Source organism: Ailuropoda melanoleuca, chromosome 11 (assembly GCF_002007445.2).
Source record: "Ailuropoda melanoleuca isolate Jingjing chromosome 11, ASM200744v2, whole genome shotgun sequence".
Classification (NCBI taxonomy): domain Eukaryota; kingdom Metazoa; phylum Chordata; class Mammalia; order Carnivora; family Ursidae; genus Ailuropoda; species Ailuropoda melanoleuca.
Window position 1 is genome coordinate 78,884,329 of NC_048228.1, and position 22,809 is coordinate 78,907,137.

General features: G+C 39.0%; 1 protein-coding gene across 4 annotated transcripts in view; it reads right to left on the minus strand.

Annotated features, from left to right (window-relative positions):
- The window catches only part of WDR19 (WD repeat domain 19), a 107,000-nt gene that overhangs the window by 26,155 nt on the left and 58,036 nt on the right, over nucleotides 1-22,809 (minus strand). For all 4 annotated transcript variants that reach the window (XR_002143878.2, XM_011232244.3, XM_019805882.2 and 1 more), the window contains exons 16-28: nucleotides 22,513-22,660; nucleotides 22,180-22,384; nucleotides 19,104-19,263; nucleotides 18,792-18,902; nucleotides 16,160-16,269; nucleotides 12,072-12,129; nucleotides 9,519-9,659; nucleotides 9,354-9,436; nucleotides 8,806-8,889; nucleotides 7,445-7,591; nucleotides 7,001-7,125; nucleotides 4,609-4,721; nucleotides 2,942-3,010 (exon numbers count right to left, since the gene is read on the minus strand). Coding sequence is in view for 3 of the 4 variants with exons in the window: in XM_011232244.3 (XP_011230546.2) it covers nucleotides 2,942-3,010; nucleotides 4,609-4,721; nucleotides 7,001-7,125; nucleotides 7,445-7,591; nucleotides 8,806-8,889; nucleotides 9,354-9,436; nucleotides 9,519-9,659; nucleotides 12,072-12,129; nucleotides 16,160-16,269; nucleotides 18,792-18,902; nucleotides 19,104-19,263; nucleotides 22,180-22,384; nucleotides 22,513-22,660 (1,554 nt within the window). In the remaining variant the exon portion in view is untranslated. The remainder of the gene's footprint in view (nucleotides 1-2,941; nucleotides 3,011-4,608; nucleotides 4,722-7,000; nucleotides 7,126-7,444; nucleotides 7,592-8,805; nucleotides 8,890-9,353; nucleotides 9,437-9,518; nucleotides 9,660-12,071; nucleotides 12,130-16,159; nucleotides 16,270-18,791; nucleotides 18,903-19,103; nucleotides 19,264-22,179; nucleotides 22,385-22,512; nucleotides 22,661-22,809) is intronic.

Here is a 22,809-nt window from a genome sequence, read left to right on the forward strand (position 1 = left end):
GTGAGAAATAAATTTGTTTTGTAAGTCACCTAGTCTGTGATATTTTGTTATGGCAGCCTGAGCTGATTAAGATATGAGCCTACTTAAGCAGAATAAGTCAATCAGAGAAAGACAATTATATGATCTCACTCATATGTAGAATTTAAGAAACAAAACAGAGGATCATAGGGGAAGGGAGGGAAAAATAAAACAAGATGAAATCAGAGAGGGAGACAAACCATGAGAGGCTCTTCATCACAGGAAACAAACTGAGGGTTGCTGGAGGGGAGGGGAGTGGGGGGATGGGGTAACTGGGTGATGGACATTAAGGAGGGCACGGGATGTAATGAGCACTGGGTATTATAAAAGACTGATGAATCACTGACCTCTATCTCTGAAACTAGTAATACACTATATGTTGATTAACTGAATTTAAACTAAAAAAATTTAAAAAGATCCAAAATAGACCTAAACAAAATCCTAACAAGGAAAAAAAAAGATTTGAGTCTACTGATGTGATGAAATAGGAAGTACATGGCACCATCTAGCAGTCATTTTCCTAAAAATATCAAATCTATGTCTGATCAAGTATCTAGATTTAATTACCAGTTAGTGGGAAATATAGATGGGGAAATTTGCATCCTAACTAGATGTTCAGTAACACCAAGAAATGACTGTTAGAGAAATTGCAATGCAATGTTGCGAATGTAAAATGGTTTAGCTGCTTTGGGAAACAGCTGGGCAGTTCCTCAAAATGTTAAACATAGAGCTAACATATGGCCTAGCAATTCCTAGGTATATACCTAAGAGAAATGAGAACACATGTCTACACAAAAACTCGTACACACATGTTAACAGCAGCATTACTCATAAAAGCTCGGAAGTAGAAACAACCCAAATGTCTATCAACTGATTAATGGATAAACACGATGTGGTCGAGTCCTATACGGAATGTTATTCAGCCACAAAAAGGAATGAAGTTATTAGTATATGCTACAACACAGCTGAACCTTGAAAACATTCTAAATGAAAGATGTCAGACACAAAGGTCACATATTTTGTGGTTCCATTTATATGAAATGTCTAGATTAGGGAAATCCACAGCGATAGAAAGTAGATTATAATAAAGAATACATATAACACAACAATTAAGAGAGTGTGGTAGTGGTACGGGGAGAAAAATCAATGGAAGAGAATATAGAATCCAACACCAGACTCACACAAAAATGGTCATTTTGTCCATGACAAACACTCCATGGTAATTCAGTGGGGAAAAAAATGGTCTTTTGATAAATGGTGCTGGATCAACCAGATATCCACATGGGAAAAAAAGATTCCTGACTCCTACCTCACACCATACACAAAAGTTAATTCAGGATGGGTATAGGCCTAAATAAGAAAGGTAAAATGAAATCTCTAGAAGAAAACGTATGGGATGGGCAATGATTTCTCAAATAGGACTAAAAAACACTAACCATTAGAGAAAATATTCGTTAAGTTGGACTTTTATCAAAACTTCAGAATTTCTTTCCATCAAGATACCACTGAAGAATAAAAAGGCAAGCCACAGCTTGAGAAATTTTCACAATACATGTATTTGATGAAAAGACTTGTATCTAGAAATTATAAAAAAGTCCTACCAATCAGTAAGAATAAGATGATACAATGAAAAATTTAAAAAAAGATTTAAAAAGCACTTCTGAAAAGAGGATATCCAAACGGCCAATATACAGATGAAAAGTTGATCAGTCTTTAGAAAAATGGATTAAAACCATAACGAGATACGACTATACATCTATCAGAATAGTTACAATGAAATAGATGGGTAAGTATGAGTAAAGAGAGCAACTAGTTTCTTTCACACGGCTGGTAGAGTATAAATTGGTACAGCTACTTTGAAATGTTTGGCAGTACCTACTATTGCTAAAATATGTGTATCTTATGACCTAATAATTCTACTCCTGGATATAAACCCAATAAGGCAGAGTGTTATGTCCATCAAAAGACATGAACCAATTTATGGCAACTTTATTCATAATATGCCCAAACTGGAGACAACCCAAATGTCCATTAATGGAACAATGGAGAAATAAACTGTGGTACAGTCACACAGAAGAATACTACACAGCCATGAATAAGAATGAACTATTGCTGGGTGCCTGGGTGGCTCAGTTGGTTAAGCGTCTGCCTTTGACTCAGGTCATGATCCCACGGTCCTGGGATCGAGTCCCGCATCAATCTCCTTGCTCACCAGGGAGCCTGCTTCTCTCTCTGCCCCTCTCCCTGCTCATGTGCGTGTGTGTGCATTTTCTCTCTCACTCTCTCAAAAATAAATAAAAAATCTTAAAAAAAAAAACAACCCCAAACTATTGTTGCATGCAGTAACACACATGCATTAACAGACTTACTGTTGACTGGAAGAAACTGGACACAAAATAGTACAAAATACGTATGATTCCCTTTATATGAAATACCTAGACAGATACAACCAATCTGTAAGGATAGAGGTCAGAATTGTGGTTACCGTTGGCTGGGGGCACTGACTGGGAGGCAACATGAGAGAGCCTTCTGGCAGCTGGAAATGTTCTATATCTTGATCTCAATAGGGGTTACACCAGGGTATGTATATGAAAAAATGAGTTATACACTTGGGATTTGTGCACTTTACTGCATGCAAGTCACACCTCAAAGAAAATCCAAAGGTTCTTATCTGTTATAGACAGATTTTGTACCCATAAACAAATGACATGATGTTTGTGATTTGCTTTAAAATAATATAGGGAAAGAGGTGAGGGGTATGAATAACATAAGATTGGTCATATGGTGACAGCTGTGAAATCAGATGACAGGCACATGGGAACTTGTTACACTATTTGGTCTACTTTTGTATATTTTTAAAAACTTCAAAAAGTTTTAAAAAATACTGGCATTCTCGAAAGTTCTCATTGCAGATTTTACTTACAGTTTCAATTGCCATTTCTATTGCCGCATTATCTTCTGAGCTTGGACATTTCAGGAAATGTTTAAGTGCCTGAAATGAGAATTACATAGCAATTGAAAATTTCCAGACCGCTTTCCCACTGGGGAAGAACAAAGTTCTCACACGCTCAAAGTAATGATAGCTCCTGAAAGTATCTTCCTCTCAGCCAGGGGCATGCATTATCTGGGTCTTAAAATAGACAAGTGAAAGGCTGAGTGCAGTTTGAACAATGGAAGGATCCAGTGAACTCTCTGAAGAATTGAGTTCCGACTCCTGGTGAGAGGAGAATGAAAAATACGCCCTCTTTCATTGTGAAGATATAATTATTTTCATTCATTTGTTTGTCTGACAGACATTTACTGCCCACGTGCTACGACGTACATGAGACATGCTGGCTGCTGGGGAGAATCCCAGGAATGATAGGATAGGGTCCCTCTTGCTGTATTATGTGCAATCTAACTGGGGAGATCTGTGTAATGTGATAATATAAGGAACCAATTATTTTAAGTCACAGCTGCCTAATTCCACAACATTACATCACCACACCTATGAAGAAATTTAAGGTTATAAAAGTTTAAATGACTAATGGGCAGTATGACCAGTTGTTTTCATAGGTGCTCGGAGGAAGAAAAGTTGATTAAACATGGGGATGATCCCAAAGGTGCCACCCAGGAAAAAGGATTTGAAGATGAACAAGTCCGTGGTAGGTGGGGAAGAGGGCAGAGAGGAATCTAGAAGAGAACAGGGATGGGAAAAGGCTAGTGGGAATATACGTTTCTTCAATGGAAATGGCTGGATGCCAACAGCTGGCTGGGAAGTTCCGGCTTGCTGGTCAATTTGTGGGAATTCTCTTGAGTGCCAATAAGGAGTCCGGACTTTATCTAAGTGGCCAGAAACCGTAAACTGGTGGCCGGAAGAGTTCACACACAGACATGTTTCTTTGGCAGGCAAGGTATTATACAAATATATCTGGTACCATATTTCAAAACTGGGAGACCAAGACTTCTGTTTTTCATGAAAAATCCTCTGATCTGGCATTAGCAGGACCAACTCCTGAAAGGCAACAATGTTCTGGAAGCGGAAAGCTATTTCCTTCAGACCAAACAGGTGCCACCCAGTGGTCCCCAACTTGCCACATGGTGAGTGCCCAGCTTCACTTAGTTCCATCCCATGCTTGAGCCTGAAATCCTGCTGGAGGGGCTCTTCAGCAATGGAAGTACATACCATTTGGGGAACAAAAATGAAGGATGAGTTACAGGGACAGAAACTAAAAACAAGGAAAATAGAAATAATATTGTAATAATCTAATAGTGAGTGAGGTGACCCAGGTCTGAATTAAGTTGGTGGTAGTTAGAATGAAAAGGGACGATGTCAGAGGTACTACAGGGGAAGAATGATTGGCTGTGGGAGACAGAGAATGACTTAAAGTTAACTCAGATTTCAGATCTGGGTGTCTGGGAGCATAATATATTTTAAAATATTTCTGGGGTGCCTGGCTGACTAAGTTGGTGGAACATGTGACTCTTGATCTCGGGCTCGTGAGTTTGAGCCCCACGTCGGGCATAGAGATTACTTAAATAAATTTAAAAAAATATTCCCTATAAGCATTCCTGTGGAGTTCAACGTAAATTTTCTTGGGAAATACTAACTCGTGAATACTGGCCACACAACAAGAAGAATTTTCCAGCCTGAAAATGTCTTTTTTCTCCTTCAAAATATAAGGCGATGCTTTGATACTCTTCATTAGTAGTATCTTCAGAACCTACAACAGAAGTTCATTCGGTAAAATATCGGAGCAACACTTGTTTACTACCTTTTGTTGTTAACTTAAAAATAAGATCTCAAAACAGGTGATCTAAAAACAGGTGATTAAAAAAATTTTAACTGCGAATATCAGTGTTAATATCAGTGTTTGTTTTCATCACAAAACACATTCACCGTCATTACCCCAAATATCAACTCCGTTCCATCTTCTTTTCACTCTTAAACAGGAATCAGGGCAGGAAATGAGAAGGCTCTGTGAGAAACGAGGTTGTGGTTTGACATTACCCTTTGTGACTTTTATCCATCTTTAAGAGCCTCAATCTCATTTCCTGAAACAGGAACAACTAGGACTATAATCGCAGTCATGATGTGCGTAGAGTTTCAGAACAATCATAGGTCAACCTTAATACAAATGTCATCCATCTCCCTGTCTCAGCAATGCCTGGTTTAGACAACTGTCTGTATTTGTCAGGCAAGTGAGGAGATAACAAGTAGGCCATAGATGCCATTTAAAGATAATTACTGTAGACTTCAGAGGGGAGGGGGTGGGGGAATGGGATAGACTGGTGATGGGTAGTAAGGAGGGCACGTATTGCATGGTGCACTGGGTGTTATACGCAACTAATGAAGCATCAAACTTTACATCGGAATCCGGGGATGTACTGTATGGTGACTAACATAATATAATAAAAAAAATCATTATATATAAAAAAAAAATAAAGATAATTACTGTTTTTCTTTTGGCTTGAAGCTTCAATATGTTAAGCACAGAGGAAGAAGGACCTCAAATCATTGTTTACATTTACCCAGGGGAGTCGGAGGCCCATTACCACACCAAAGTGTGACAACAGCCCTGGGCCTCCAGCCCAAGGTACACAGAGAGTGTATGGGAAGAGGGGGTAACGAGAGGTGGAGAAAAGTAAGTGTGTGTGTGTGTGTGCGCGCACGCGCATGAGACACAGGATAAGCCACATCCTTACAAAATGAGAAAAACTTAAAACTCATTAGTGCTATGGTGATTTGCAGTGTTAAGACAGAAATGTCATCTGTCAAGTTAAACATTAATGATTCTAATGTTGTTTTTATCTCTATTTCCTTTTTTTCTTTAGCTCCTTTATTTTCTCCAATTATCTGAATGGCTTTCTAACATATTAGAAGATGCTTTCACCTATTTGTTCCCTTAAAGACTGAAATAAAAATTTTCTCATAAATCCTATCATTAATTCTTATGGCCATGTTGTGAATTTTAAAAAACAAAATAACACAGGGGCGCCTGGGTGGCTCGGTCTGCTGAGCACTGGCTTTGGATTTCAGCTCAGGTCTTGATCTCAGGGTTGTGAGTTCAAGCGCCACACTGGGCTGCATGCTGGGCAGGGAGCCCATTTAAAAAATAAATAAATAAAAAATAAAATAAATTAAAAGAAAAGGACAAATACTTTATGATTCCACTTATATGACATACTACAAATGGTCAAATTTATAGAGACAGAAAGGAGAACAGTGGCTACCAGGGGCTGGGGGAGAGGGAAAAGGGGAGATACTGTTTACTGAGTACAGGGTTTTAGCTCAGGATGATGGAAAAGTTTTGTTGCAGATGGGTGGTGGTGATGGTTGTACAATGCGAATGTACTTAATATGACTGAACTGTACATGTAAAAACGGTTAAAATGGTAAATTTATGTTATGTGTATTTTTCCACAATAAAAACAAAACAACAAAATACCACCACAAATAATGTTATGTATGGCCCTTATAAAATGAGAATCTGAAATTACTTCAGTAGTTTCTAAGAATAATTGCAAACAAGGGAAGAAAACCTATGAGCAGGTGTTCTTGGAATATAAAATTCTCTTTTGGACTTTCTTCTGGAAAACCACATCTTGTGTATATCACTCTTCATGAAAGTATAATCATATAATCTTAATTTGTAAGTCGATTTAAAAAATTTATGAAAATATTTCTTAAAAAACTCTTTTGTGTTTTCTGTTGCCTTCATTTTGGAACCTTATTTTAACACTGGTTGACAAACAGCCAAATTTGGGAAATCTGACCTCTTTTAAAGGTCCCCCCAAAACCTTAATTTTTAAAAATGGTCTTATAATTCCATCTCCCTTTAAGACAGTAGGAATCTCGAAATCTGACAAGTAACATATAGATACGCATGTGTCTATGTATAAATGGAGTGTGGGCATGCCAATACAATACTGAGATCGTAAGACTCAAGTACTCCTATGATACAAATCTTTACGAGAAATTAGGGCAAACAGCGGTATTTACCAATTATGTCTGCATAGATTTCCATTTTGTTGTGCTGCTGAGCCAGTGTGAAAGCTTCATTATTACATTTGGACATAACAAGAAATTGGATGGCAGACCCGTAGTCACCCAACTGTAGAAAAAACCTAAAACAAAGTACTTTAATCAGCTTGACTCATTTAAAATAAGTTTGTCATTTGCAAAATAAAATCTTTTTGCAACTATGAGAAGCAATTTAAAAATAAAAATTAGGCACACTGCAGTCCTATACTATATGCTTATATTTGAAAAGCATACGTTCACACACTGACCACACAAACAGACTTTGAATTTAAACACTTGAATCTAACAAAAAAATTTAAAAAGAATAAATATTCCCTTTGACTTTATTTATGTGATGATGGGAAGTGGGGGCTTTCTTTTAAGGCTAGGTTTTGGAAGTTCAAAAATAGGGCATTCTGTTACCTGGCTACCATTTTGGCGCCATCCAAAGACTGGGTCTCTCTGACAATACTGACAGCCTTTTCAGGATTGTTGAGGTGATCCAGATAGACGCGGATTACACTGTTCCACTGTTTTGCATTCTCATAAGCCACAACAGCTTCTTTGTATCTATAAGAAATATTTAGTCCAGAAAAGCTTTTGTAACACGGTCACATTTGGGGTAAAATATCAATAAGTGAGACAATTTTGTATTGATGGTGGTTGCTTATTTTTCTTGAACTTCTTTGTTCTTCATCAGAAAGAATATAAGGAATCATCTCACTAAAATATGTTCTTTTTAGAGGTTTGATAAACTAACAGTAAAATGTTAATACTGAATTGCATTTTCTCATTATGTCTGAACCCATATAATTTTTTACACTTTACTTTTTTTCCCTCACTTCTTTTTCAGTGGGGAAGATTATAATAGTAATATAAGCTTATTTTAGAAAACAGAAAATACACACTATTTCAAATTTACAGGTACAGCGGAGAGTGACATATAAAATCTTTGCATGTCGACCTCTAGATGGAGCTTAAACTTCTCTTCATTCCCCACTAGCTCTCCGGCGCTTTCCATTTTAGTAAGACATTTAGTGAATAGCTCTGTTTCCTACGGTTGCTTTTCTAAAAGTAGAGGGTATTGACCTTTAAAAATCTCTCCATATATATTGCCAAATAACTTTCCAAAGGCTACAGAAGTTATACTTCCATCAGTCATACATACGGAGTGCATTTTGACAGTACGGTGATTAGTTTAAAATCTTTCATGATATGATAGATTAAAATAACATACTGTTGCTTTAATTATTAGTGAGGTAGAGCTTTTTCATGTGTGTATGAAATACAATTTCATAATTGTTCTCCTCCTCTGGGACTCCCTGACTTTGAGTTTCTTATATCAAGATGCAGGGAATCTTTATATATTTAGGATATTAACTATCCATTGCGATACCTTGACAGTGTTTTGCGGCTCACACTGCGCAGTCATAGGTGTGGAGTTCATATTTCTTCACTGTTTTTGTTCTCTGCATCTTTAAGTTATCCTTCTTAATAAAAGGACAATTGCTTTGTTTTCATGCCGTATTATATCAAAATATCAACTTTTAGCGTTTAATTCTCAAATAAAAAGAGACGGTAGCCTATATTTGAATACACAAGGGATCAATTGAGGTATATATGATATGGGAGAAACTGAACAGTCTGGCACTTCAGGCCAGGTGAAGGCAAAATATGTTTTCTTCCTCCACTCTGCCTTTCACAGAGGTTGCAAAGGTCGATGGTTAATTTATCAAACTTACACAGTGCTTTCAAGTTGTGTGAATTTGAGAAACCATACAAACCTTCCATCTGCTTCTTTCGCTTTGGCGTACTGCAAGTGAATCTTTGGGGAAGAAACACGAGGCAGAAGCTCACCAACTTTTGCCCTAGAATGTAGGTGTAGGAGAATAATGTCAGCGCTACATTCACCCCCAAAGTAGCTCCCTACAACCAAATGTTAGTTTTTAGGATTCAAAACGCAGCTATCATGATCTTTAAAGAAATCTTGGCTCCTATAGGTAAAAGCAGGTGTAACTGCTTTTCCTTCTGACACCACACCCCTGCCCTCCCTCTCTGTGGGAAAACGAAGGCAGTTCTTTAGCTCTTTGGGGACGAATGGGCTTCTTCCTCTAGTCATTTGTCTGATTAGGGATTTCCCCACACCAAACTGGTAGGACGCTTTCTTTAGAAAGCGGACTATGAATATGAACTCACTGAGAAAGAAGAGAGAGAGAAAGAGAAGAGGGAACAGGATGTCCAGGCAGAAGGAACGGCAAGGAAATAAGAGGGGAGACCACCAGGACCCATTCATTTCCATATCTTGCTCAGAACAAATTTTAGCAACTCTTACCAATTCTTACAGCGGATGTAAACAGAGGCTGCTTTGTCATAATAGAGACCTTTTTCATACAGCTGGGCTGCTTCTGAAAATTGCTAAATTAATATGAGATTATTAAAACACTGAATTTATTACATATAAGAGTGCATGAATATTTATGCAGAAAAAAAAGCATACCTTCATATTCTCCAATATGGCTCCACAGTCTCTTTTAAGGACCCTGCTGGGATGCTTTAGCGCCTGGTTAACCCCTCGGCGTATGTCTCCCATTCTTATGGACATCTGGGCCACTCCAGCCAGACACACTTCATCATGTTCCTGGAATCATAAGGCAAATAACAAATCAGACTGTAAGTTAAACTGATGTATTTCAGCGAAACAATTAATTTAAATCTAAAATGAGCCCAAACACTACCTTCATTAATCCTTTCAGGCAAATCTCAAGATGATGAAATAACACTGAGTCCTTTTCTTTCTTTCTTTCTTTTTTTTTTAAAGCACCTGTTAGAAAGTTTTATTTTTTTCTTTAGAAGTCTAGATCTTTTCAAATGCCATATAATTTTACTCATATGTGGAATTTAAGAAATAAAACTGATGAACACAGAGGAAGGAAAGGAAAAATAAGATAAACGCAGACACGGAGGTAAACTGTAAAAGACTCTTAACTATAGGGAACAAACTGAGGGCTGCAGGAGGGGAGCTGGGTGGGGGATGGGGTAACTGGTGATGGGCATTGAGGAGGGTACTTGATGTATGAACACCGGGTGTTACATGCAACTGATGATTCACTCAATTCTTCCCCTGAAACTAATAATACACTACATGTTAACTAACTTGAATTTAAATAAAATCTTAAAAAAAAAAAAAAGAAGTCTAGCTCTTTTACGCCTAACAATGAATTTTTACTACCCCCTGTGATAATGCCTTGTATATCTTTGTACGTCGTCTTGGTATAAAATTTTATGTAAGAAGTAATATGCTTGATACACAGCATAAATGCTATGAACAAAATTAAGGAAAAAACCGTTTATCAAATTGAAGGTTTCTCCACCAGACATGATTGAACATTAAAAACTTTATGTAACTTTATGTAACATAAAAACTTTATGTAACTAATCTGTACTAGTGAAATATAATGTCGGATTGCATTTTATGTGAAGCAGCATGGCTAGTGGAACATTCTGTGATGATGGAAATGTTCTGTATCTGCCTGGGCCAACATGGTAGCTAATAGTCACAAGTGGCTCTTGAGCAGTTGAAAAATGGCCAGTGTGACAGAGGAACTCTGAATTTTAAATTTTATTTGATTTTCAATAATTTAAATAGCCATGTGTGGATAGCGGTTGCTGTATTTGATAACACAGATTAAAAAAAAAAACACCTAAAATATATGTAGCCAAAGAAAATTTAAAAAACCCGAGTTACAAGGGCAAAGGATTAGGAAATTCACAAAAAATATATAATTGGCCAATAAATAAAACATGCTCAGCTTCACTAATAATCAAATACACACACAAAATATCTTTTTTTTTTTTTTTTGCTTATGAAATTGGTAGAGGAGATAAAACGATAACATTTGATGTCGTTGGAAATGTGGGGGAAATGGACACTTTCATATATGGCCTATAGCTATATGAGTTGCTAAAAATTCTTTAGGAGAGCAACTTGACATTATAAAAAACTGAAAGCATGTATTTTATGACCTAGAAATCCCATCTATAAGAATATAGCCTTCAGAAATACTATCTTAAGTAGTTAAAATATTCATTGCAGTATTTTGATAGTAAAAAAGCAAAAACAATTATAATTCAATAAGGGAGTAGATGAAAAAACTGAGCTACATCTAAACAAGAGAATATTAGAAACTCCTAGATTATAATCGATTTGTATGTATTGACTTGAAAGACCAAGAAGAAAGCAGAATGCTGCTTGTCACGGAACGGATTTCAGTTGATCTTTGCTAAATGAATGGAAATGAATGATTTCATATTCAGTAAAAACCCACATTTCATACATATGTATATGCTTACAAGAGATTCTCTGTGGAAATATATAAAACTATGAACACTGGTTACCACTGAGTCCTGTGATAGAGGAGAGAATGGCAGACTCTCACTTTTCATGTTACACTGCAGTGACTTTTTAAATTGACTGTAATGAAATTGTATTACTTCTGTAATAAAAATTCTAGATATAAAATAGGAAATAAGATTTTCAATCTTTACAAGACACCATGTAAAAACTTCAATTTGTATTACAAAACTTGGCTTCTTGAGCTAAAATTCTGGGATGGGAGAATGGTCTGGAATAGTGGGTAAAAGTCCAGCTTTCCAGGGTCATCATAAAAGATACAGCGTGACAGATGAAGTGGCAGAACAGACTTTTACCGCGGTTACTGAAACTTTTTAAAAGAGTAAAAGGAAAAGCCTCGTGAAAATCGTATCCTGTAAGTAGGAAGGGATAAAAATTTTACTCCCAACATTAATAAGAAGCTCATAGTTAGCATACAAAGGAAAATATATCTTTTTCAGACTGATAAAAATATTTTCATCTTTAGTTTTTAAGTGTTTTTAAATGATTTAACTATATCCTTGCAAAGTTGTTAATAAACTGAAAAAAAGCTCACCTACTAGATAGATATTGAATAAATAAAATGCAATTCAGACCATGGCTTTTTAAATGAAACTAACAAACCTAAAGATAATCACACATATCTTTATTCAAGGTTACCTTATGATCACCAGTTATTCCTTTCTCATAATGAGCCAAAGCATTTACATAATCACCCCTGAAAAAAAAAATCAGAGTGAATTTAAATATACAAATATGTATCTTATTTACATATACAAGATTTAAAAGATAGTCTTTGTCACTAAGTTGCTTGAGCTCAGAAAAGATGTGATACACAACATATAAGCTTTTTTTTCAAGTGCAGTTCATTATTATTTGGTACTTTGAAAATAATTATAGGGGCACCTGGGTGGCTCAGTCAGTTGAGCATCCGACTCTTGATTTTGGCTCAGGTCATAATCTCTTGGGTCATGAGACTGAGCCCCATGTCAGGCTCCAAGCTGAGTATGGAGCCTGCTTAAGATTCTCTCTCCCCCCGTTTCCCTCTGCTCCTTCTCCCCCCACCGACTAGTGCACGCAGTCTCTCTCTCTCAAAAAAATAACGATTATAAAGCTGGATTATGCTAGACTGTAGAGTACTTACTTTGTAGTAAGTTAGGCATTTTTGGGAGCTACATTAAATGTGATGGGCCACTTTTGGGGGGGGAAGCCTTTGTGTTTAAAAAAAATTATTTTTTAAATTCAAGTATAACACACAGTGTTATGTTAGTTTCAGGTACAATGATTCAACTATTCTATACGCTCCTCAGTGCTCATCATAAATGTACTGTTAATCCCTTTCACCCATTTCCCCCCCCACTTCCCCTCTGGCAACCACCAGTTTGTTCTCTATTTTTAAGAGTATGGTTTTTTTGTCTTTTTTCTTCATTTATTGTTTCTTAAATTCCACATATGAGTAAAATCACATAGTATTTGTTTTTCTCTGACTGACTTAATTTCACTTAGCATTATACCCTCTAGATCCACCCGAGTTATTGCAAATGGCAAGACCGCCCTCTTTTTTATGGCCAAGTAATATCCCATTGTGTAGATAGACCACATCTTCTTTATCCATTCACCTATCGATGGACACTTGGGCTGCTTCCATATCTTGGCTCTTGTAAATAATGCTGCAGTAAATGTAGGATTGCGTACATCCTTTTTTGAGTTAGCGTTTTTGTTTTTTTGGAGCAAATACCCAGTAGTGGGATTACTGGATCATATGATAATTCTATTTTTAATTTCTTGAGGAACCTCCACACTATTTTTCATGGTGGCTGCACCAGGTTGCATTCCCACCAACAATGCACGAGGGTTCCTTTTTCTCCACATCCTCACCAACACTTGCTGTTTCTTGTGTTTTTGATTTTAGCTATTCTGACAGATGTGAGATCATATCTGTTTGTGGTTTTGATTTGCATTTCCCTGATGATGAGTGATGCTGAGTGCCTTTTCACGTGTCTACTGGCCATCTGTATATGTTCTTTGGAAACATGTTTGTTTGTGTCTTCTGAAGAGGCCACTTTTGATTATCTCTTTTAGGGCACTATATGACAATCATGTGACCATAAAAATGAATGTATTTTCCAAAGGCCCAATATTTATTAGAATATGCATTGAAAGGATGAGGGTAGAAATGAAGGAACACGCTTAGGATTACAATATTGAGGGCCCTGCTTCTTACTGAGATAAAAAGTATTATACAGAATATAAATAATACTACTCCCATAATATAAATGATAATAATAATACTCCCATAACTGATGCTAACATGGATCTGCATATCCAGAAGACCTATTTCTTATCTTGGTTTGATTATCTGGGACAGAACGAATCCTGTGATTTTTGGCTAAGACACATGTGGAGATCCACCTTCCTCTGAAAATGGCATTATCTGAGCTCCACCTTATCAGCTGACGTAAGTTATCCAACCTCTCTAAGCCCCACTCAGTTTCCTCACCTGTTGGTGTACAAGGAATTTTTTGGAAGAGCAGTGTTCTGCTGACTCAGAACTTTGTTTTGGACAGCCCAGGCTTCATGGTCACAAGTGTTTCTAAGTGGAAATTTCTAATATTTGGACCCAATTATGTCAACACAGCTAGGGATGTTTCTTGACAACAGGAATAACAGTTCCTCCATCAGGAGCCTGAGGTTTTCCTTGGGCAAGCCCAATTAGGAGAGGCTAAGTTAAAATTTCTGAGCACTTTATTTTTATGTTATTTTAGCTTACTCACTTTATTATTATTTTATTTTGGAACTCTCATATGGATCCAGCTGGTTAGTCTACTCTCAGACTAGAGAACTAAATCTTCCCCACAGGTGACAGACTGGTTCCGCTTTGACCTAATCAAGGTCTTGGATGCATATGAAACAGACGTGGAATTAAGCAGAGGTCTGGGGCCTTAGGTGTCAAAATCAGAGCGGATGGCTACTGCGGTATTTGATGATGATGAGGTCTACCTACTTAGTTACTATTATTACAAAGGAAACTCTTGATTGTTGGGGACTGGGGTGTCTGTCTAGATCAGAGTCCAAATAGTCGTGAAAGTTTTGGGAATTGGTGGCTGGAAAGTGCTGGAAGTTTTAAAAAATATCAACAACAAAGCACTGGCTTTCAACAGGCTTCAGCTCACCTGATTATAATAAGACAAAGTTTGAGAGTTTGCTACAAAAGCTTCGATTTCCTCCAAAAAAGAGAAAATAAATGTCTTCTCCATGGTCCAAGGGTTTACTAGGGTGTCTGTGGTCTGGGAGGATATGGTGGGTCATCTCCCAATGTAATGACCCTCTTCCCTTCAGCACAGAGGTTTTGTGCTCTAAGACCCTGTCACTCTCAGGATAGAGATGGAGGGCCAAGGCACTGGGAGACCTTGGCCTATATGTTATGCACTAAGATTGTAATTTGTCCTTTTTAATATATGAAGTTACTTTTTTTTAAATAAGATTTTATTTTTAAATAATCTCTACACCCAACATGGGACTTGAACTCATAACCCTAAGATCAAGAGTCGCATGCTCTACCAACTGAGCCAGCCAGGTGCCCCTACGGAGTTCCTTTTTAAGGGGCAGATGTGTGACAAATTTAAATTGAGGTTGACTACAAAAGAAATAAAATTCTAAAAAGTTTTTATTTGTAAAATATACGATTTCAAATAAGAGAATGATTAGAAATGAAAGACTACTTTTGAGAGAATGATTTCTACAGCTATAATTTGGGTGTCAATACTCTCAATGAATCCAAAGTCTGCTGAAAATAAAGTGGAACTATATAAAAAATATTTTTAAAAAACCGTCAGAACCATATTTTCTTTATTCGAAGACCAATACTTTTCCACATTTCACTATTTTTGAAATTGAAATGTATAATAAATGTCAAAAGACATTGTCCAGTTGTGATAAGAGTTGTTATTGTACATACCTGTGTGAACTTGATTTGCAAGCAAATTACTCACTTGAATTGTCTCTATAGGTATTCGCATTGGTCACACTGACCATGGCCGCCTGTAACCTTAAAACTGGATCTTGAATGCTTCTAATCTCACGCTTTTATGCAGCAATGAAATAAAAATCTATAGTCTGTCAGTTAAGACTACTGACAATTAAGACTGTCAAGCAATGACGAACACCAGAAAACTCTAAAGCTCTTGGGAGAGACTGTTGCCCAAGGTAGGAGAGATGTGTGAAACCTATTCATGCAACATGAAGGATTATTACTCAAGAGCTTCTGGCTTAACTTTCAACCCTAATTTTTATCCATATGCAATTCGATTTGAAGAGAGAAAAACTATAATTTAAAGCAAACAGAAGATGCAGACCAAATTCTGTGTTGTTTTTTTTTAATAGGACTTGAAATTACACTGCAAATCCTCAAAGTGTTCAAAAACGTCAAGATCATGAACACAGGCTGTGAAAAGCAGTCTGTCACCCCGATGCTACGTACAACTGTTGTTGGCCAAGTGTGACTCAAAACAGAGTCCAGACTCTCAGTGTAGGAAAGGCTTACACCCAGACTTCCATTTTGATGCTGAAAAGCAAAGTGCATAAAGCCCTGGACAAGCCTTCACTAGTGAGAGAAGACATTTTTTTGGAAGTACAAATAATACAGCTTTTTACCCCTTACAATTAATGGAGGGCCTTCCGGTGAAGTTTGGAATTGAAGATATTCAGCAGTTAGTGACTGACCGAAGAACGTAAAGAGAAGGACTTACGTGAACTCAAGCTGAATAGCGTATTCTTTTGATATAAACGGTATCTGGTCCGGGGCTAACCGCTTTGCCAGTTGCAGGGCACTGTCCCAGTGCTGTAAGTCCCTTCTCATCTATCGGCAAGAGAGACACCTTACTTTCAAATGAACGAATCCCTCTGCACAGTCACCATACAGTGCTAGTTTTACCAGAAGTGGTCAGAAAAGCTTTTTGTTTAAAAAGTGGAACTTGACCTTGGCAAGGATAATACATGACTGGAGTGTACATTCTTGGGGGGAGTAACAGAGCTCCCACGGGGGTAAAACTGGTTCTTGGAGAGCAAATACATCTTACCATTACAATGGGGTCTGTGGTCCTCCAAAACTCAATCCTACCTCACAAAACATTATTCTTTAGTATTTAATTTTTACCAACGGGAAAAAATTAGACTGAATTAAAATCAAGCCAATCAATTAAGATTAATTTTTCTTATTAGAGGGGAGATAATAAAAAAATGAGCAATACTTTACTAAGGAATTGATGTGGGACGGCTTGGTGGCTCAGTTGGTTAAGCGTCTGCCTTCAGCTCAGGTCATGATCCCAGGGTTCTGGGATAGAGTCCTACATTGGGCTCGCTTCTCAATGGGGAGCCTGCTCCTCCCTCTCCCTCTGCCCCTCCTCCCCCCTGCTTGTGTTCTTTCTCTCTGACAAATATAGAAGTAAAATATTTAAAAAAAAAGGGGGGGGAATGGATATTATTTCCTGAGAAAATCTGAAGCTATATCACAACATGAATAACAGCAAACACAAATATAAAATGTGAGTGTCTTTCTTCCTGGCTCCTGTGGACTTTTACCTGCATCTGGTACACAATGCCAAACATAAACTAATCACTAAAGAATCTTTTAGAGTTCTTCCTCACTTTATTCACACTTTGTAAAGAATTCATAACAGCTAACATTTTTCAAGTGCTATTCTTTGCCAGGTACTATTCAAGGGCATTAGCTTGCTTACTTTTCCTAATTGGGAAGGAACTTTTTGCAAGGAACTTTTCTTGTACCCATTTTAAAGATCCAGGAACTGAGGCAGAGAGAGGCTAGTTTTATATACAAAGTTAGACTGCTACTCCCTGGCAGAGCTGAGCGGTAGGGCTGTGCCTCTGACCTCTTTACCTAACTAACTCCTCAGCCTTCAAAGTGAGGTTAAAGAAATGACAGGTGCAATCACCTCTCTCTACAGGGAAGTCATCACCTCAAATCCTTTACAAATCTGGTAGCACATGGCCAAGTGTTCGCAGCTAAATGCAGAAGAGTTAAGGTGCCATTTTTGCCTTCATATCGCAACCATGTTCCTACTTCAATGTGTACCAGTCCAAGTTCTGAAAATCTCTCAGGGTATCCTCAATTATTGCAAATAATATAAAATTGAATTTTTTTGTTAGAACAAAATTCAGTTCACTTAAAATTTAAAAATGAAAATTTGCTGTAGAGCAATATGAAAAAACGAAGTTGGAGAACTAATAGCAAGTACGTTTTCAAAACATCTCCTCTACGTAGTTGTGGAAATGCCGATGTGAGGTAGGATAATATTAACGACAGTAGCTACCACTTTGTGGTTTTACTATTTTTTTTAAAAGATTTTACTTATTTGTCAGAGAGAGAGCGCACACGAGCTGGCGGGGGCGGGGGGGATGTTACAGAGGAAGAAGCAGGCTCCCCGATAAGTAAGGAGCCCGATGTGGGACTTGATCCCATGACCTGAGGCGAAGGCAGCCGCTTAACCGACTAAGCCACCCAGGCACCCAGCATCTTTACTATTGATCAGGCACTGTCCCAGAAGATCTAGCCTCATTTTTAAATCTTTACAACAACCCTGTTGGCCACATATTGTTACCCCTACTTTAAAGAAAGGGGACCCAGGACAGAGGAAGATTAAATAACTTGTCCAGGGTAACACAGAGCTGGGATCTGAACCCAGACATGTCTAACCCTAAAGTCCCTGTTCTTAATTGCTATTCTATTATATAGCCACTTCGCCCTTGCATTGAGCTAGGTCCTTCCCTCTGTTCTAGTCCTTCCCCTGCAATGCTCACCTCTGGGAAACTAAGGTCCTCAGTCCATCTCTCAATACACAAGAGAACCTCATATGCCAAGTAAAAGATACATGCACCTCAGTTTCCCCATTTGGCAATAGAAAAAATAACTATCTCTTGGGATTATTGTGAGGGTTAAATGAGTTAAAATATGTCAAGTGCTTAGAAAAGTGCCTGGCACATTTGGACTCTCGATAAACCGTGGCTGTTTCCACATGCATGCGTCTTTGTAAATTACATAATCTGTTCTCTTTGGACACAGTGAGACTTGAAATTATTTGGTAACATTACAATAACATGCCTTTNAAATTACATAATCTGTTCTCTTTGGACACAGTGAGACTTGAAATTATTTGGTAACATTACAATAACGTGCCTTTTATGGTTCCACCAAACACAGAATTAAAGTATTTTTGAAGTTAATGAATACTCAGGGGTCTTAAAGCCGAAACGTCTAAATTCCAAGAGGGGGAAGGCATGTGGTTTCCAGTGCTAAGAAATTTTAACTATACTCAGGGGATCCCCCCCTTTGCATGTTCTTCCCGCCCTTGCCTGCTGCCATACCTCCAGGGCAGCAATAGGACAGCTGGACGCAAGGTACAGGTCCTGAGCCAGGTTGAAATCACTAGTAAACATGGCAAGATGTCCTGCCAGAAGATTGTAGTCTTCTATTCCCTACAAATAAAAGCAGTTTTTATGAGAAGAAATATAAGGGTTTCATTTTTTGTTTTTTAAAGTCTTTGCTTAGTAGGAAGTGGTAAGTTTCTATCAATTAACTTGCCGATGAGTTAGGTAAGATCAACCACAGAAACTTAAAATGACTGAATAAGTACCATTTAAACCTTAATGTAGTAATTCTCATGAGATTCTGTTTACCTTTATCTGTTCCAAGGACATCACCATGCCAACATTCCCGATTGTCCGATAGACGCGGACTGCAAACTCCACTTCCATGTGATGGAGACAAGCTCTAGCCAGCTCATCCCAGGCAGCGCGATCGTTCAGAACCTTGCACAAGTCCCAAGCATCAGAAAACCTACCATTTGAATATATCGGTTTAATCAGGGAGCCCTACTTGCCCCCTAGCTGGCAATCTTCAGGTTATATATAATTTAATGTTAGGTCTTAAATTTTGCAAAACATTTCTTCATCTGTAATCATTTCCAAGTTATGAAAAACTACATAAACTTTTCTTCCTTTATTGTACAAATATTTTTTTCTTGGGCATCTGGATGGCTCAGTCAGTTAAGCATTTGCCTTTGGCTCTCAGGTCATGATCCCAGAGTCCTGGGATCAAGTTCTGCATCGGGCTCCCTGTTCAGTGGGGAGTTGCTTCTCCCTCTCCCCCCTGCTCGTGTTCTCTCTCGCTATCTCTCTCTCAAATAAATAAATAAATAAAATCTTTTTAAAAAATGTTTTTTTCTTGAATTTCTTTTTTTTTTTTTTTAAAGATTTTTTATTTATTTATTTGACAGAGATAGAGACAGCCAGCGAGAGAGGGAACACAAGCAGGGGGAGTGGGAGAGGAAGAAGCAGGCTCATAGCGGAGGAGCCTGATGTGGAGCTAGATCCCATAACGCCAGGATCACGCCCTGAGCTGAGGGCAGACGCTCAACCGCTGTGCCACCCAGGCGCCCCTTGAATTTCTTTTACTAATCTGAATCTACTCTGTGTAACCACTCTCCCTCATTAACAACTAACTCTTTTGTTTATTTTTGGGTTTACTTCACACACAGGTGAAAAGTATGTCTGTTCTCCCGTAAGTCTAATAGTACTATACTCCTACCTATTTGGAAGTTTATAACAGGGTCCGGCAAAGTATGGCCGACATGCCAAATCCAGTCAGCTGTCTGCTTCCATGACCCAAGTGGTTTAGAGCACTTTCCCCTCTACGCTGTGTGATGGTCTTGGGAGGTCTTGGGAGGCCTCTAAGCCTCACTTTTCCTCAACTGTAAAGGAGAAATGAGGTNTGAGGTCCCTGGGGAGGAGGGATTTCTTCCTCAAGGCACTGGGAAAGATCTCCGGCAGGGGAGTGAGAGGATCAGACTGGTATTTTCAAGCGTGGCAAATAGATGAGACCGTCATGAGGCTACAAGCGTGCCAAATAGATGAGACCGTCATGAGGCTATCACTGCAACAAGGCCACTCAGCCCAATTTTTTATGGATTGTCTTGGCTGCTTTTGTGTTACAACAGCTGACTGGGGTAGATGTGACAGCAATCCCATGGCTTTTAAAGCCTGAAATGCTCACCATTTGGTCCATAACAGAAAAAGGTTGCCGACCTCTGGTTTAAAACATGACCAAAAATGCCAATTAAACTTTCTGTGGGATTGATACATCAGTGAATGTATTACATCTTTCCATCTAGTCACCTACGCATTTTCCCACCCAATACGCATTTATTCTGAGCACCTATTTTGTGCCAGAAACTATGCTTGGAACCAGGATATAGAGATCAAACACAGAGTCACTGTCCTGCATATGGTCAGGACTGGGGAAGGTGGAAGACATGACACCGTGTGACAGAGGTAATTGAGTGCTTCCAATCCGTGAATCCGTGCCAAACGCTTTGCATACATTCTCTCACTGGATTACCCTAACAACCCTATCCACCAAGGAATATTGTAATTTCTCCTTTACAGTTGAGGAAAAGTGAGGCTTAGAGGCCTCCCAAGACCATCACGCAGCGTAGGAGGGAAAGTGCTCTAAACCACTGTGTCTACGGCCCTGAGGCAATCAATCCACCAGGAAGGCCCCCAACCCAGGCTGCCAGGGGTTAGGGGGCTGCAGGGAAGGCATCCTGGAGCAGGAGAGGGCTCAGGCGAGTGTGAAGAATACGGAGTTATTGCAGACAGATGCAGAGGACGGGCATTCCAGGAAGAGAAGGCTGTATGTGCCAAGGCAAAGAATGAGGAAAAGAACCACGTTCAAGCAGCCAGTGGAACAGAGAGGGAGTGGACGAAGGGACGGTTGAGACTGGTATTAAAACAAGTGTCTAGGACGGCATGCTGAGGTCCCTGGGGAGGAGGGATTTCTTCCTCAAGGCACTGGGAAAGATCTCCGGCAGGGGAGTGAGAGGATCAGACTGGTATTTTCAAGCGTGGCAAATAGATGAGACCGTCATGAGGCTACAAGCGTGGCAAATAGATGAGACTGTCATGAGGCTATCAGCAGACAGAGCAGTCGGGGAGAGGTTACATTTACACTTTATTCCGAGTGAGGGCCTGAGTTAGCGGGAGAGTATGGGGTGGGGGTGGAGGTGAGGGGGGGTGCGGGGAGAAAAGGGTCTGGTGTGTGGGTGTGCATAAGTGTTGGTATGTGTATTCGGACATGGGCATGTGGGATTAGGACTGGGGGAAAAGAGGGGGCTGGGGAAGATGAGTTGTTGTAAACAGAGCAAGTGTGAGGAGCTCATGGACTCCCAAACACATGACTGGTAGGCAGTGGTAAATACAGGTTTAAGTGAAGGTGGATGTTTTGGAGTCAGCCTCTTATCAAGGCTACTGAAGCCATGTAAGCAGAGGAGATCCATCCAGGAAGAATAATTAGAGGAGAGAAAAGGGGGCTCAGGGGACCCCGAGGAACAGCAACAACTTCTACGACATGGTCAGAACCACCCAGGAAGACTCATAGCAGCCGTACCAGGTGAGAAGGAAAAGCAGAAAAGGTAATCCCAAGCAAGGCAAAACCAAACTTAGTTGGAATGATTAGGCTTATCAGGATTTCACAATAAGTGTGCTATTTGGGCGGTGAGAAATATCTTTGTTCTGAAGGGCTTAGGACAATAGTACTTCCTTCAGAATTACACACATTCTCCTCCTGGTATCTTATCTGAGCCTCACGATAATCCTGTAAACAAGGCAAATACTATTCTCTCCATTTACTTTAGGATTTGACCTTTAAAATCCCAAAAGCTAATGAGAAGCTCCCGAGAAGTGTTTGGAGTCGTACCTTTGGAGCATTAAAGCCTGTGTCAGCATTTGCCGCATCTCCTTGGGCCCCACATCTTTTAAACTGCCAAGGAACTTGTGGGTGCCCAGGCAGATGGGGTTTATTTTCCCACTCTGTGTCTGGCAGGTCAGCTCTCCGTTGTACAACAGCAAAGGTCTATGAGAGAAGGGCACTTTGGTGCCTCCAGCCAAAACCACCTTGGATCCTAGATGTGAAAACAGACATCTTAATGTGAAAAGCGGATCCTCAGCACACAAATCAGAAAGGAATGCTTTAATGTCATTGTCACGGAAATTTATTTACCAACAAATGCACAAAAGAGTGATTGAGTACCTTGTATGGTATCCTTGTGAAAGACGTAAGTGTACACCTTATCGTCATCATAAGCGATAAACACGCCTTTATCCATCGGCCAGTTTTCCCAAAGAACTCCTTTAATGGCTGGTGAAAAGTCTGGAATCTCATAGGTAGCATCATTCACCTACAAAACAGGATTTACAGGTTTGTCCCAAGTCTGTACTGAAATTGTCATCGCTGGTCTTGGTAGGAGCCTGTTTGCTGCCTTGGCTGGCATAGCTTTCCCAACCAGATTCCTCTACCAGATCTGACTTGAAAAACAAAACAAAACCT